The following is a 15789-nucleotide window of genomic DNA, read 5'->3' as shown; positions in this document are numbered from 1 at the left end:
ACTCCCATGGGGCAGGGACAGATGTGAATGAGCTCACTTTATAGCGCTGCGGAATTAGTGGCGCTATATAAATAACTGATGATGATGATGATGGGACTTTAGGTAACATTTTTAAAGTAGCTGGAGTTATCTTAATTACTATGCCTTCTCGTGCTCCACTAGGGGATGAAAAGTTGGAAGAACTAGTCACACTAAGCACAGAAAAGGAGTATGACATATGAGTATGCTTGTTGTATGACATATTGTGTATGTATGTATGTATGTATGTATGAGAGTTTACAGATTACAGAGCTCATGTACTGCTATTTTGCGAATGTCCGAATTAAAAACAAGATATAAAAATATCTCTTTTATGTATATAAATATAAATGGCTAATTTTACTAACTTATTTATGTGTAAAACACTACAGAATTTGCTGGCGCTATAAAAATAAATGATGATGTGTATAATTATTCATTTGAAATGTGTTCATTTACATATCTCTCTGGTTTATAGGTATCATGTGGATGCAACAACGTGTACATTTTATTTGTATCAATTAAAATATAATTTCATGTAAAAACGCTAGTCCTCATTACACAATGCAGAAGTATAAATACGACCGCATAGCTTCATCAAGATGCACGAATATAAAATGCAAGAAGAGAAATATACAGATCAAGCAGACATGAATATAATTGACAACCCCCATTTTACTTTCTACATCTGAAAGAAACTAGAGATTACTACGCCAGAGCTTTTCTATTTACAATAAAGTATGTAGGTTTTGCTTATCTCCTGACAGGCAAGTATGTACGCCGCTTTGCCGACACACATATTCAAGTAATCAGCAATGCTTGGACTGTTCTGCTCGAGCAGGAGCAGAGCTGCCTTGGAACAGCTGCTGACGTCACAAAGGTGTCGACTGGCAACCACTATGACTGTGGGAAATGTGTCCTCTTCTGTGTTCGAGCCAGCTATTTAACTGTCCGCTTCACTTTCAAGTTCAAAGAGGCTTTGTGGAATCAGCAGCGCTTTCACAGCCAGTGAAAATAGGCTGTCAATGAAACCTCAAGAATGAGAGCAACGTGACACTCTGAATAAGAGAACAGAGAATAGTTACAATAGACATCAATACACATGGTAAGGGAAGTGTGCATGTTGCTTGACATGTCTGCAGCCTTACTATCAACTGTTGTGGTAGGGGACTGTTCTAATAGGGTCGGCCTTTGCTCAAACAGTTATATTTCTATTCCACTACTTATTTGCTTGCAGAAGATCAATAGGACACATCATGTTAATATATAAAAAAGGACATCCAAATCAGTGCTTCCTGTGTGCTGGTCAGAAAATTCTGTTTTTTGTTATAGGGATTGGACTGCTAGAGAATGGCAAATGCTGCCCAAAGGAATGTAGTTGTGAACATCTTTTAGTAAACTGCACTGATAGGCAGCTTGAAGAATTTCCCATTGGTATACCAATGGATACCAGACAGTTGATCTTAACTCACAACAATATAACTTACCTGCCATCAGTTGAGCTCAACATTTTGATTGACTTGGTATACCTGGATTGTAGCCACAATTTCCTGGGAGATTCCTTGGAAGCCACCTTTATTGCTGTGCCATTGGTTTATTTGGACCTCAGTCACAACAACATTTCCAAGATTACTACTGCTACTTTCTATCTTTTGACAACTCTGGTTGTTTTAAAGTTATCAGACAATGCCCTCTTGGAGGAAATTGAGAAAGACGCATTTGCCAACAACACAGGCCTCCGTCAGTTGGATCTCAGTCGAACAGCACTGACTTACTTGGATGTCACTACAGTCAGCGAACTGCCTAGTCTACGAACATTAGGCCTCAGCTCCAACCCATGGGATTGCTATTGCCCTTTGAAAGACTTCCTGAAGTGGGTGATGGAGAGTGATATTTACTTCACAGGTGAGCAAGTTGGGAAAGGTAACGGAGCAAATTGTAACACTTGCACATGAATATTTATCTATATAACTCCATATATTTACATACAAACAAAATACACAAATTGCATTGATATAATACATTTTGAGAGTAATGATGTTGATTTTGTTATTACTATTATTATTATTATTATTAATTTTTATTTATAGGGCGCCACATGAGGTCCGCAGCGCCATACAGAGGGAAAACAACAAAACAGACCATGGTATAACAGTACAATGCTGTAAACAAATAACACTACAACTCTCAACACAGTTACTAAGGTGCAAGGGGTATTTTCAGGGCAGGCTAAAACCTCTGCCCATTAAAGTGGGCACAACTAACAGGTGCAGAGCCACTGAAAGTTACAAAATATAACTGTTAAATCTAAAAAAATATTCTGTTAATTATAACCTTATATTTGGTGAGCAGTGATGTCACTGGTGTCACATGACTCATTTGGATAGTGTTCCATAATGGAATGCATATCTGTAAGTGAAGGCAATGTATACTAATGTCCTTAGTGGTTAGCACTTCTGCCTCACTGAGCTGGGGTCCTGAGTTCGATTCCTGACTGTGGCCCTATCTGTGTGGCGTTTGTATGTTCTCCCTGTCTTTTCGTGTGTTTCCTCCAGGTGCTCCAGTTTCCTCACACACTCCAAAAAACATACTAGTAGTTTAATTGGCTGCTATTAAATTGACCTCTCTCTCTGTCTGTGTGTACGTTAGTGAATTTAGACTGTAAGCTCCAATGGGACAGGGACTGATGTCAGTGAGTTCTCTGTACAGCGCTGCGGAATTAGTGGCGCTATATAAATAGCTAATGTCAAAGAATTTCTTTTTGCTTACAGTATATTTGTACAAAGAATAATGTATGTAGGATTTGATGTGTTCCCATCCAGTTGCCAGTTGCCAGTTGTAATGTATTTATTTTTCATTTTAAAACAACATTGTGGGTGACATTTTAATAAAAAATAAGTTAATCTTCTTTAAATAATGTTCAACCTATACAATCGATATGTTATAGTTATCAGTGCCCTGAATTTAACATTTAGGCTAGAAGGAGCCTAAGAGCACTACACTATAAATAATGCAATAAGAGTAAGATTTAAGAAACTGGGGACCTGATTCATCTTTGGATGTAAGTCCCTTTACGTGCTCTATCTTGAAATTGTTCTGCTCATGCTCAGTAACGGTTTCTATGCCATTGAATGCAATTGCATACAATTCATGTCTGAACAGAAATGACACTTACAACTGCCTACAACTTGAAGGGTCGGAAGGGGTGGATAGACGTAGGCAAGGTCGCACCTATGCAGATGTGGCTAATTCACATTAAAGTAATCTCTTAAGTACTTATTTTGTAATCGTATCATTTGAACCGGGTGGGGTACAAAATGATGATTAGCATAATTGTGACAAGAGTTAGAATGACAGTAAAATACCAATTGGTGTAATCCTGACATGTAGTAAATAGAGACTAACTGAAAAAGTGATAGATAACATTTCCTGCAAAGAACAAACACGCAGAAATTTCCCCTTGCACACCTCTATAGCCAGCAAAAGACCTGCCATTTCTACTGTAGATAAAAATGCAAAAGTCTGAGTTGCACACATTTGCAAATGTATGTTAAAGCCACCCGCCACTCCATGGCGCTTTTGCTAATAGGGTGGTCCTAACTCTAAACAATGTACATATATTTAGGCCATACATATATGTGTTTTTAAATTGAGAGCTAACTTACCAAAGAGGTACCCCAGAAGCCTCCAAACAGCAATTCAGCACCAGTACTCCCCCTCAGCTACTGACACCAACATACTTCTCAGACAAATACAGAAGTGGAAGTTGCTCAATCAATTTATAGGCCATAACAGGTGCTTGAAAGGGTGGGGTTATCCTAAAAGAAAAAAACCCATAGAAAATTCCCCCAGCACACAGTTCTGGGTCATTGGGTGGAAAATTCATAATTTATACTGGGAATCTTAAATTCCTCCAATCTAAGCGATCTCTCTATAAACACAATGGGGGCTCATAATGAGTTGGGCATACGCCGGTTGCTTAGTGTAAAATACTCAAATTTGAACTGCACATGACCACTTATAAAGCCTATGTCAGTGTGCAAATCTGACACTTTCGCCGCTATATGCTTGGAGAATTTGAATGTCGGAAGGATGGGCCGCACAAACACCGTCTGAGTAGAGTAAGGGTGTGTTTGTGTAATTGCAAGCTGAGGCAGTCCCACATGGAGCCGCAGAGACGCTCTCAGTAGCCATATCACTTGCGGGTACCTGTGCGCTGATGCAAATAAACATTGATGATGATGACAGTCGCGAACAATAACTAGTAGCTTCTGATTGGCTGATTGTGGTTTCACTTCTAAAGCTAATGATGCTTTCTTCATTGCTCGTGCCTATATTGTATTTTGTGGATGCATTTTAGAATTTATTTTTCAATATTTCATTTTGTGCATGAAAACGGAGGTTAGTTAATGTGTTTTTGCTATCAAAATAAATATTAAAAATACTTTACTTTGTTCTGGTTGGAAATAAGTGTATCTGGGGGGCAAGTACACTGGATGTAAACCTAGCACATATGGTTCTGGTTCAGAGCCGGATGCCTCCAACTCAGTATATGGGCATAAATATACTATTTTATGTACTTCTTTTTAGACACATCAATAAATTCATTTTAAGTTACAGCTCATGCTATACACAGTGAAAGCCATTGATCCATATCTTACACTGGTGAACTAAACAAGATCACGCAGATGTACATCCCAGAACTCATAGTGCCAGGTTTAATCATTATCTCTTGATTCTTTGGGTTAAGGATGTTTGCTACAAATGTGATGCTAATATTTGAATGAAATACTGTAAGTAATAAATGGTGAATTCTGATGTCATTGAATATAATCAGTGAGTTCTGGTGGCATTATTTCATTACGAAAGTATTTGTTATGAGGAACAATTCAGCCCTACTGTAAATTACTACAGACATAAGAATTCACTTTGGATTTTTGTGACCTGCATAAAAACACTTGGTCTGCAGTTGTGTACCTCTTTCCTATGTATAACATAAGAGATAACGTATCCTCGTACTTGCCTACTGTCTTGGAATTTCCCGGGAGACTCACAGATTTCGGAGAGCCCTCCTGAACTCTCAGAAGAGTAGGCACCCTTCCAGGTCATCGTGGAGGTGGGGCTTATTGGCACGATTTTGAATCATAAAGCCCCACCGTCGCTATGCAGTGTTGTGAATGTTGGCATTTCATAGCAGGGGGTGTGGTCACTGTGGCATCACCACACCCCCTCATACACTTGTCACATGACCTTCCCTTCAGGAGGGGAGGTTTTAAAAGTGGGCAGATATGCGTATTATAAGGATATAACAAGTCACTGAGGATTTATACTGAAAATGTATAGGGAATTTATTTTATACACATACTATTTTAGGGGTGGCACAGCCAATTTTTGAGCTTTTCATAATTTCATATTTCTAGCTCTATTTTTACATTAAAGAGGACCTCTGTGACAGATCTTCTTTTGTTAATTACAGGCTGCTGAAAGCCTGTAGCAATAGAAAATAAATTTCCCTTCCCTTCCACCTATTCACTTGGAAGTGGGCCAGACTACACCATTACCTCTCACTGGTCTAGAGTGCTGAAGAGAGCTGTAAAACAACAGTTGCCATAATTAGCTAGTTAGCTGGTTAGCATGGTAATTGCACAGAGTCACAGAGCATCTCCCAGGTGACTGGTGTGGGGGATATACACAGGGATTTTTTTTTTGTGTGCACTGGACAGATGATATAGCTTGTAATTAAGCTGTATTTAATAAAAGAGGACCTGTCACAAAGGGGACTTGTCCATTACCAAGAAAAGGAGAAGAACACTGTAAGTAAGGAATTAATGAGCTTTTGATTTTTGTTCTTCAATACATACTCTACTGATTTTTTAAATAGAAAATGATAAGCAGGCACAGCCACAGTTTGTACAACTCCGCTGTAATAGGTGATAGTCCTATTTCTTCTGTGTTCCTTACTGATTGGGGCAGTATATAAGATGTTCGTTTGCTGCCAGTGCTCAGGGGTACGTCATGACTGCAACCCACTTGTTAGTAGGAGGTATAGTCCATGCCAATTATACCAATATTATGTACAGTGAATAATAAAGTTATTGACCACTCAAACATATAGGCATGGTATTGTCTGACAGATGCCATGACCACTATGCAGTAGTGCCTATATAGTGACAGGCAGGCCCTACCAGAGGGGGGGTGGGTCTAAGGGGGAAATTTCCCCGGGCCTCTGACTAGCAGGGGGCCTCAACATTTTCTGACTTTTTTTTTTTTTTATAGTTATCCATTTGCTAATTTGGCAATTTCCAAGTAATAAAAGTTCAAACCTAGCGCCTAAACATGTTAATTGGTTAAATTGGTACAATGCGTAGCAGCTCATGTGCTTATTGGTCTCTCTGAGCATGATGCATCTATCCACACAGACACATGAGAATGTCACTTGTCCTTGAGATTTGCCCGGATAAGTGACTCGCAACTTCGCAAGGGAATAGTTTGTTTATAATTAGAGAACTTGACTGGACAGTTTGATGTTCAACGTTTACTCGAGGAATTGCAGAATTGGCGTGTTAGGTAAGTTAATTTCAACAGTTTTTTTTTTATTACAATGCTCATGCTTGTATAGATTTAAAGTTTCTTTTATTTAATTCATTTTAAAATATCATTTTTTTTACGTGAACAACTGAACACTTTTATAGGTAAATAGCATAAATTAGGTAACAGGGCCATAAGTAAAGTACTTTGTATTGTGAGTGGAACTGTATGAGCAATGAGGGGAGCAGTGTGAGGTGTGAGCTGTAGGGAAAGGAAGTCAGTTGTGGAGCGAGCAGTGAGGTGTGATGGAGCAGAGTGAGATGTGCGAGGTAGGAGTGAGCTGTGATGTGTAATAAGGAAGAGTGAACTGTGGGGGGAGGGAGCAAGTGTGACATAAAGCCTTTAACACCCCCCAATGCATTTGTGTATTCGGTTTTCAGAAACTGCAATTCTGATAACTAATAATAATAATCATTTTGATACATTTGACGTTTCAGAATATTCTGAGAAACCATAAGTTGTTGTTGAGAAAATTTTGAAAGTGGGGCATCTAAAAGTTGAGGCCAATAACTTCATTTTTTAAATCATTGGTATAAGAGAACGCTCCTAACCCAAGTGATTCAACAACAAATGCTTCAGGATCAAGAAGTTCAGGTTCAAACTCATTCGAAAGTGAAACGAGTCAAACCACAACTGAAGTTCAACATGTGAATGAAGACATTTGTTGAGAAGGAAATGTGCCAACAGCGATGCCGCTGACACAGAGACAAGCAGCAGAAGATCTAGTTTACAATCCAAAATCTCTACAGAAAGAACGCCGAGAACCAGAAGAGCGAGCATTCATTTCTGCTGAAAGTTTTGCCACGATCGACATTGGTATTAGCAACAAAAGCGGTGCTGCCCAAATTAAGTAATTTCTTAAGACTCCTAGGGGCATATTCAAATACGATTCGCGGCCGCGATTACGTGCGGCCTCACGGGTCCCGGTACAGCAACATTATGAATTTTTGTGCGCACCCCGCGAAATCCACGATATTGCGCTACCGCAATGACGCTTTATTTGCGCAGCCGCGAATCGTAATTGAATATGCCCCCTAGTTTTGAACCAGCAGATAGCATTCCATGAGACGTTAGTAAGCATGCTTTCCCTTATCTTCTAATTAAGGAAAACTTTCTAAATGGTGAGACCTGGACTGGTTATTCTGGAGTGTAGCAAAATAATCTCTCCACTGTTCCCCTTGCTTCATTTTTAATAAAAGAGCAGCAAACGCTTGGATTTATCTGCTAAATCCAGATGGACCTTGAGTAGGTTGGAAGAAATTGTACGACCATCACACGAGAGTTCAGTGTTGCACAAAGAAAATTATGTGGTGTGGAACTCACCCTTCAGAGCATTATTAACTGAAACTCGAATTTACAGTTTACTCTTCGCCCAAGTCACTATGAAAGCTGGAAACAAGCTCTTGAGTGCATTCTGCATGTTATTCTTTATATTTCAGAGTGGGCATTAGCATACTTTGGTTCCAGTTCTTGCATTGGTGACCGTAATAATGGAAACTTTCTAGGTGTAGTTGAGCTTATCAGCATTTATGAACCGATTTTATTGAGACATGTTAAACTTCTACAATCCCAAGAGCGACAAAAAAATGCCTGCAAGTTCATTACCTTTTAACATGCATACAAAATGAATTAATTAAGCTGTGTGAGTCATTCATACAAGAATAATAAACACAACCGGGCGCTAATGCAACCTATGGAGTGAATACCAGCAGCTTTTAATGGGCTCCAGACCCATAGGGTAGATATACAAAGAAAAAAGGATAATAAAGCGCTAAGTAAAACACACAATTATAGATTTAATAAGAATAATATGCACAATTACATACACAGTGGTTATGGCCATAAACACCCCCACAGGGCATATAAATAAAAAAACATTCAATGCATATAAAACAACAAATACACCTTATTCAGGGTATCGATTGGATTGAAGCGCTGGTGATTAGAGACAGTCTTAACACATAAGAATCACCTCTGAGTTCTTGGCATATTATATAAACGAGGTAATATGTTGCTATAGGTATACTGAATCACGTAGATGATAAGATGGCAACCGCTTTGTGGTAGGGACGAGACCCTTAAATATTGGATCAGCTAAAGTGTAACCAATTAAGATGTATCATGGAATTCTACCCGTATGTACAGCTGAAGGGTAGTTATAGTTTCCTACAAACAGTTGTCTTCTGGTAATATATTATATTGGCGTGATCAGCTGTTCTTGAGTATATACACGCACCACTATGCATGCATTTAGCATTTAGTAGCTGTATTGACGGGTCGATCCGCATGGATTCAGATCACATCCACTAAATAGCACAATTCCGTCTGTTGTGCAGTTAGAAAATGTCAATAAACATCCCATATAATCCGCATAGAATAAACACAGTACCTTGCAACAATGTTTCTCCGTAAGAAGAGGTGCCTTGCAATATATGCTGGGTGTAGTGTGTTACCAGTCCTTGTAATCAGGGTATAGCTGATGATCCTCGTCCTCGTACTCACGCATGAATATACTGAATCTTTCTCCAAGCGCTAACAATCATGAAACCCTGGGGTTGTCCTGTGCCAAACGTATAAAGCATATACTTTTCATAGCATGGATACAGAACTGTTTGAAGCGTTTCTCGGCGCCTGCCGTTTCATCAGAAGCATGTTCTCGATGTCCTCACTATTTAGTATTTAACCCCTAGATCTAATGATCCTCCAATTGGCAGCTTGTTTTCAAAGTGGTCATCCGACCTTACAGGTTTCCTTCATTACGCCATTTTGTGGTGATTCAGAGATACGTGAGGGCGTCAACCACATAAACACATGTATAAAAAAGAGGTTTCTGTTCGTAAAACACATTCAAAATACACATTATGAATACACTTATCGAACACTAATATAAATACCAAAAACATATAAATGTATATCTGCAATTCAGTGAACATTAATCAATGAAAAAATTCACATAGTTGACTGAGTCTCCATACTTAAATCCATGAAATTATACAACTAACTGAGTTGTCCGCAAAATATAGGAAAAGACACTCAGACCGAATTATTCAAAAGACTAGGCTATCTGCCCCAGTCTTTTGTTCATTTTCAGACCCAGATGGATCACACTCTGCTTAGCCCATACATATATTGTTATATAGCCCTAATCGGGAACAATCCTATCATATTATTACCCAAACAGACACCTATGGAATAGTCATGTGGAATAGATAGAAATGTGGCGTCTCGGCTCCTACTAATAATATATCAATAACAATATCAATGAGTATTAAGCTATATCAGTATACACTATTAAATGAATTAAATTGAATAAATAAATATACCAATATCTCCACACGATATATGCATATATACTTATATATAATTCTAGTAGAGAGTGCATAACTACAAATAATCCCCAATAACTATGAGAATACCGTCCGTCCCCAGAGGATGTTTTTACCCCTCTAGAGAGTAGAATATTTAAAGGGGTACATACCTACAAAAGTCATATTAGATGTAACATAATTTATGACTGTTGGACCTCTTCAAAAGTTGTTTAGTTCTATACAGTCATTAAGACCACATGGTGACAAAGTTTTAAGCCTGAAGATCCAATAGGCCTCTCTTCTACACAGTATATTGAATCTATCACCTCCCCTATTTGTGATGTCCATTTGCTCGATAGCTCTAACCGTCAAACCTGTCAGGCTATTACCCTGACATAAGTTCACATGTGCCAACAGGGTATGAGTTTGTACTCTTTTCAATATGTTTCGGCGATGCTCTAGAAACCGCACTCCTAAAGATCTTATAGTGCGGCCAACATATTGCATGCCACATTTACAACTAATCATATAGATCACATATGTTGATTGGCAATCTAAGATCTTTTCAATTGAAAAAGTATCGCCTGATGTAAAAGATGTAAATTCTTTGGCTCTATGGTCGGCATATTTGCATGAGATACATCTCAATTTACCACATCTATAATATCCCTTATCTCTGCTGAGCCATCTCTTGGCATGTGGGATTTTAGCTACGGGGAGTGGTATAGTTTCCCCCTTAAAAAAACTGGGCGCTAACTTTTCTTTAAGGTTCTTAGACCTTTTAAACACTGTCATATGGTCTTTCTCTATGAGGTGGCCGATATAATCATCAAGCTCCAATAGAGAGGCATTCTTTTTTACAATTTGCTTGATATCCTTCGCATGGCTATTAAATTGGGTTACAAAAACCAGAGATTTGTCGTCACATTGTGACTTCAACGATTGTTTTAAGAGGCTAGATCTGTCAAGCCTCACCACTTCATCATATGCCTTGTTTAAAACATGACAAGGATAACCCAATTTAACAAAAGAATCATAAAGTTTAGCCGAGTGCATTACAAAATCCTCTTCTCTTGAGCAGTTCCTCTTCATGCGGAGAAACTGACCCTTAGGTATATTTACCTTCCAGGGTCTATAATGACTGCTGTTAAAATGTAGAAAACTACAAGAATCCACCTCTTTCGAGTAATTCTCAGTAACAACCCTCTCTTGATGGATTTTCAAGGTAACATCCAAATAATTAATACTGGAACAATGATGACTACTAGTAAATTTTAATCCATATTGGTTAGAATTCGGATGTGTAACAAAACTGGATATAGACTGTGCATCCCCATCCCAAATGAAAAAAAGGTCATCAATAGCGACCGTAGAGGACCAGGTTCGCCCTGAATACCGAATTCCACACATATTCCTCCTCAAATAATCCCATGTAGAGATTCGCATAGCTCGGGGCGAACCTGGTCCCCATGGCCGTTCCCAGTATCTGCAGATAGTATACAGAATCAAAAATAAAATAGTTATGATGGAGGATAAATTGAATTGCTGATAGCAAAAAGTTGCAAAATGTAAACTCCAAATGTTCTTGTTTATCAAGATAGACCTTGACTGCCTTGAGCCCTAAAAGGTGTGGAATATTAGAACATAAGCCCACCACATCACACGTAAGAAAGTGATATGATGACTTCCATGGCAAATCTTGTACCAACCTAAGGAAGCTGGTGGTATCCTTAATGTGTGATCTCAGAGTGGGAACAATCGGTTGGAGATAAAAATCTACCAAAGAGGACAAATTAGTGGTCAAAGACCCTATACCCGAGATGATGGGCCTACCCGGTGGTTTATAAAGGGTCTTGTGAATTTTAGGCAGGTGGTAATATGTAGAGACCACGGGAAATTGCGTATACAGAAAACTAAATGTCTCCTTCGTAATTGCACCTACTGATAGGGCGTCATCCAATAAACACCTTAACTCTTGCTGATATATCAAGGTGGGGTCTCTATCCAATTTCATATAGAATTGAGTATTGCTAAGTTGTCTCATAGCTTCCTCTAGATAATCTGATCTATCTTGAACTACGAGACCCCCCCCCCCCCTTATCAGCCGGTTTGATGATGATATTAACGTCAGACATCAGATTAGTAAGAGCCTTCCTTTCAGGAGGTGTTAAGTTATCCCTAACTTGTTCCTGTGCTGATTTCTCACACAACACCCTAAAGTCTTCCATGGTCTTTCTATAAAAACTTTCTATCAGGGGCCCCTTGTATTGTAGAGGATAGAAGCTTGATTTCACCTTAAACTTCCCTGTATGGGTCGAAGAATTAATATTAAACATTTGGAAGGGAGTGTTGGAATCTATCTCATCATTCTCAGCTTGAAGTGATTCTAAACACATTAAAGCCGATTGATCATTCATATCCAAAATTATGGGTGAAGCATTTATCTCCAATTTTTTAATTGCTTTGCAGGCGAAATATTGCTTTCTACTAAGGGTTCTGGTGTACCTATTAAGATCAACAAAAAGATTGAACAAGTTGGGTTTAGTGGCAGGGGCAAATTTTAGTCCTTTTTGGAGGAGTTTCAACTCCGTTTGTGATAGGACCTTTGATGACAAATTAAATATGCCTCTGTCTGCTAATTCAGGCGTGAACTTTTTGCCTGATTTAAAAGTCCCTCCTCTTGATCCTCTATCTCGCTTCTTCTTGATCTTTTTGATAGATTGAGTCCCTGAGAGTTTTGGTGATGCGTTGGAGAGCGGCCTCTTTCTAAAAAAGGCAAGCCAGAAGATTCAGAGGAGGGTCTACTATAAGCATGATTATCTGACTCATTATAGAAGTCCAGCACTCTGTACCTTGAACCTCTCGTTTGGAGCTCAGACTCCTCAGAACCCTCCCGGATCGAGTCCTTCATATGTTTATTTGTGTTTTTATTTCTACTAATAGGTAAACTATTATAATCATTCCGGATGTTCCCTCTGTTGATATCTCTCGGATTCCTATATTCCCTAGTTGTTTTTGGTTCTGTTGGGATATATTGTCTTTTATTCCCTGATCGCGTGGAATCTTGATAGGGTCTATCGCCATGTGAAACTGCATGAGGCAAATCCTGTCTATTGGGCGAATATCTGACCCTAGAACGGGATCGATTAGTGCCTTCTTTTGACTGGAAACTCTTTCTTTTGTTCATAAAAGAATTCCCAAAACGCTGATTAAAAGTCCTCACTCTGTCGTTTTTATAATCATCCCTATCACGTTTTAGTTTTAAATCCTTCCGATTAATAAGTGAATTCTCAAAATCAACTAGACGCTTACTAATCTTATTATCTCTCTCCTGAAAGCCGTCTATTGATTCAAATGACTTCAGGGACTCTTGAACTTTATCAATCTCATATTGAATGGTTTCTACCTTAGTATTTCTATACTTAACAAGGAGTTTCATTAAGTCAAAAGAGCACCTATCCAAAATGTTGTTCCACTCTTTGACAAACCCCATGTCGTCTTGAAATGAGGAGGATTTGAAAATACGTAAACCTCTCGGTATAATACCATCATCAATATACTTTTGTATGGTAACCTGGTCCCACCAGTGTCTAGTTTCGGACAGGCAGAGTGATTCAAGTCTATTAAACAGATGATGCATATCAACCGCATTATCAGGTAAAACTTCCTTGGATTTAGATACAGACTGAGACAAAAGATTATGCCTCCTCTCCAGTCTGTCCACCACGCACCTTAAGGGTGCCATATTGTAGGAAAACTGAGTCAACAAAAGAATGTGTATTTGAACAGATAGAGCAGCCCAGATAACAGGAGTATACAGAATAATAAAACAAACACAACCGGGCGCTAATGCAACCTATAGAGTGAATACCAGCAGCTTTAAATGGGCTCAAGACCCATAGGGTAGATATACAAAGAAAAAAGGATAATAAAGCGCTAGGTAAAACACACAATTATAGATTTAATAAAAATAATATGCACAATTACATACACAGTGGTTATGGCCATAAACACCCCCACAGGGCATATGAATAAAAAAGCATTCAATGCATATAAAACAACAAATACACCTTATTCAGGGTATTGATTGGATTGAAGCGCTGGTGATTAGAGACAGTCTTAACACATAAGAATCACCTCTGAGTTCTTGGCATATTATATAAACGAGGTAATATGTTGCTATAGGTATACTGAATCACGTAGATGATAAGATGGCAACCACTTTGCGGTAGGGATCAGCTGAAGTGTAACCAATTAAGATGTATCATGGAATTCTACCCGTATGTACAGCTGAAGGGTAGTTATAGTTTCCTACAAACAGTTGTCTTCTGGTAATATATTATATTGGCGTGATCAGCTGTTCTTGAGTATATACACGCACCACTATGCATGCATTTAGTAGCTGTATTGACGGGTTGATCCGCATGGATTCAGATCACATCCACTAAATGTAACCAATCAGCTGGCCGACACGTGTGATTCCTGCCATAACCCATGCCTTGAATGCACTATTCGGGCAACCTGGGGGGGGGGGGATGAGGGATTATCAAATATAGGGGACATAGGTGAGATGGGTGAGGAGATATGTGTGAGTGTTCTGAGTTTGGACCACCTAGTGATGGTAGGGCCAATTGTGAGGTGTTTAACAGAACGCAATTTACTCAGCCAATCTGTGTATTTGCTCGAGGAGGGTAGGTGTGACCCCTCTATCTTGACCCATTGTTTATCATAATTGGGATTTGTCCACTCCAGAATCCTACTCAACATGACTGCATCAAGGTATGAAGGAAAGTGTGGAAGTTGTAGACCTCCCAAGTGTCTCCGCCTGTATAGGATGTCGTGTTTGAAACGTGGTCTCTTCCCCACACAAAGTCTATCAGTAATCTCTGTATGTCTAGGGACCACTTGTCGTTTATGTGAATTCGAGAGTTGATAGGAGATATAGAATTTGCAGGAGGATGTTCATTTTTACTATGTTGATCCCCCCTATCCAGGAGCCCCTGTCTCGCTATTCCCTCAAGTCTGCTCGGATCTGGGCTACTAGAGGACTAAGGTTGAGCTCAAATAATTTGGTTAAATCTTTGGAGATGAGCACTCCCAAGTATTTAATATGGAAGAGGTGCCATTGAAAATCAAATGCCTGCTGGAGTCCTTCCATCACATGAGTGGGTGAGGAAAGGTTTAGGGCTACCAATTTCGAATCATTAATTTTAAAGTTGGAAAGAGAACTGAAACAATGAAATTATTTAATCAAATTGGGAATTGAAATGACCGGATTAGTGACCATTGCAAGGAGGTCGTTTGCAATGTCTACCTTCCCTACTTGTATCCTTGAAATATCAGGGTTGGCTCTGATTGATCAGGCCAGGGCTTCCCTGCATAGCACAAAAGTGAATGGAGAAAGCGGACATCCTTGTCTGGTGCCAGTACCAATCAATACAGATTGTGAAAGCTTCCCATTAATTTTAATGCAGGCCTTGGGGGCACAGTAAGGGCCAGAATCCGATGAAGGCCCACTGGACCCAGACACATATGGAATAACATACACTGTATGAATGACCAGTCAACACAGTCAAAAGCCTTTTCTGCATCTGTGGACAACAGCATGGATGGAGTAATGGAGTAGTAGAGGAGTATAATGCTAAATTAACTAGGTTGATAACTTCAGTAGTGTTATTTTGTGCCTCACAGTTTGGGACAAACCCCACTTGGTCAGAGTGGATTACTCCTGGCAACATAAATTTTAGCCGGTTAGCGATGAGTTTCACCTATAATTTAATATCTATACTGAGTATTGGTCTGTAAATCTTTGCCTTCTTTAGGTAATACTGTAATGAGGGCTTCTACAGATAGGGTGGAGAAAAAAGTGTCTTCA

The 15789-nt window shown here is 39.1% G+C and overlaps 1 protein-coding gene across 1 annotated transcript in view; it reads left to right on the top strand.

Annotated features, from left to right (window-relative positions):
* The first annotated feature begins 806 nt into the window (after positions 1-806).
* LRRC52 (leucine rich repeat containing 52) overlaps positions 807-15789 on the top strand; it is a 190851-nt gene continuing 175868 nt past the window's right edge. The window contains exon 1 of the mRNA XM_075182693.1: positions 807-1923. Coding sequence (XP_075038794.1) covers positions 1275-1923 — 649 coding nt within the window. The 5' untranslated portion in view covers positions 807-1274. The remainder of the gene's footprint in view (positions 1924-15789) is intronic.

This window comes from Mixophyes fleayi, chromosome 8 (genome assembly GCF_038048845.1).
Source record: "Mixophyes fleayi isolate aMixFle1 chromosome 8, aMixFle1.hap1, whole genome shotgun sequence".
Taxonomy (NCBI): domain Eukaryota; kingdom Metazoa; phylum Chordata; class Amphibia; order Anura; family Limnodynastidae; genus Mixophyes; species Mixophyes fleayi.
This window is presented reverse-complemented; position numbering and strand designations above follow the sequence as displayed.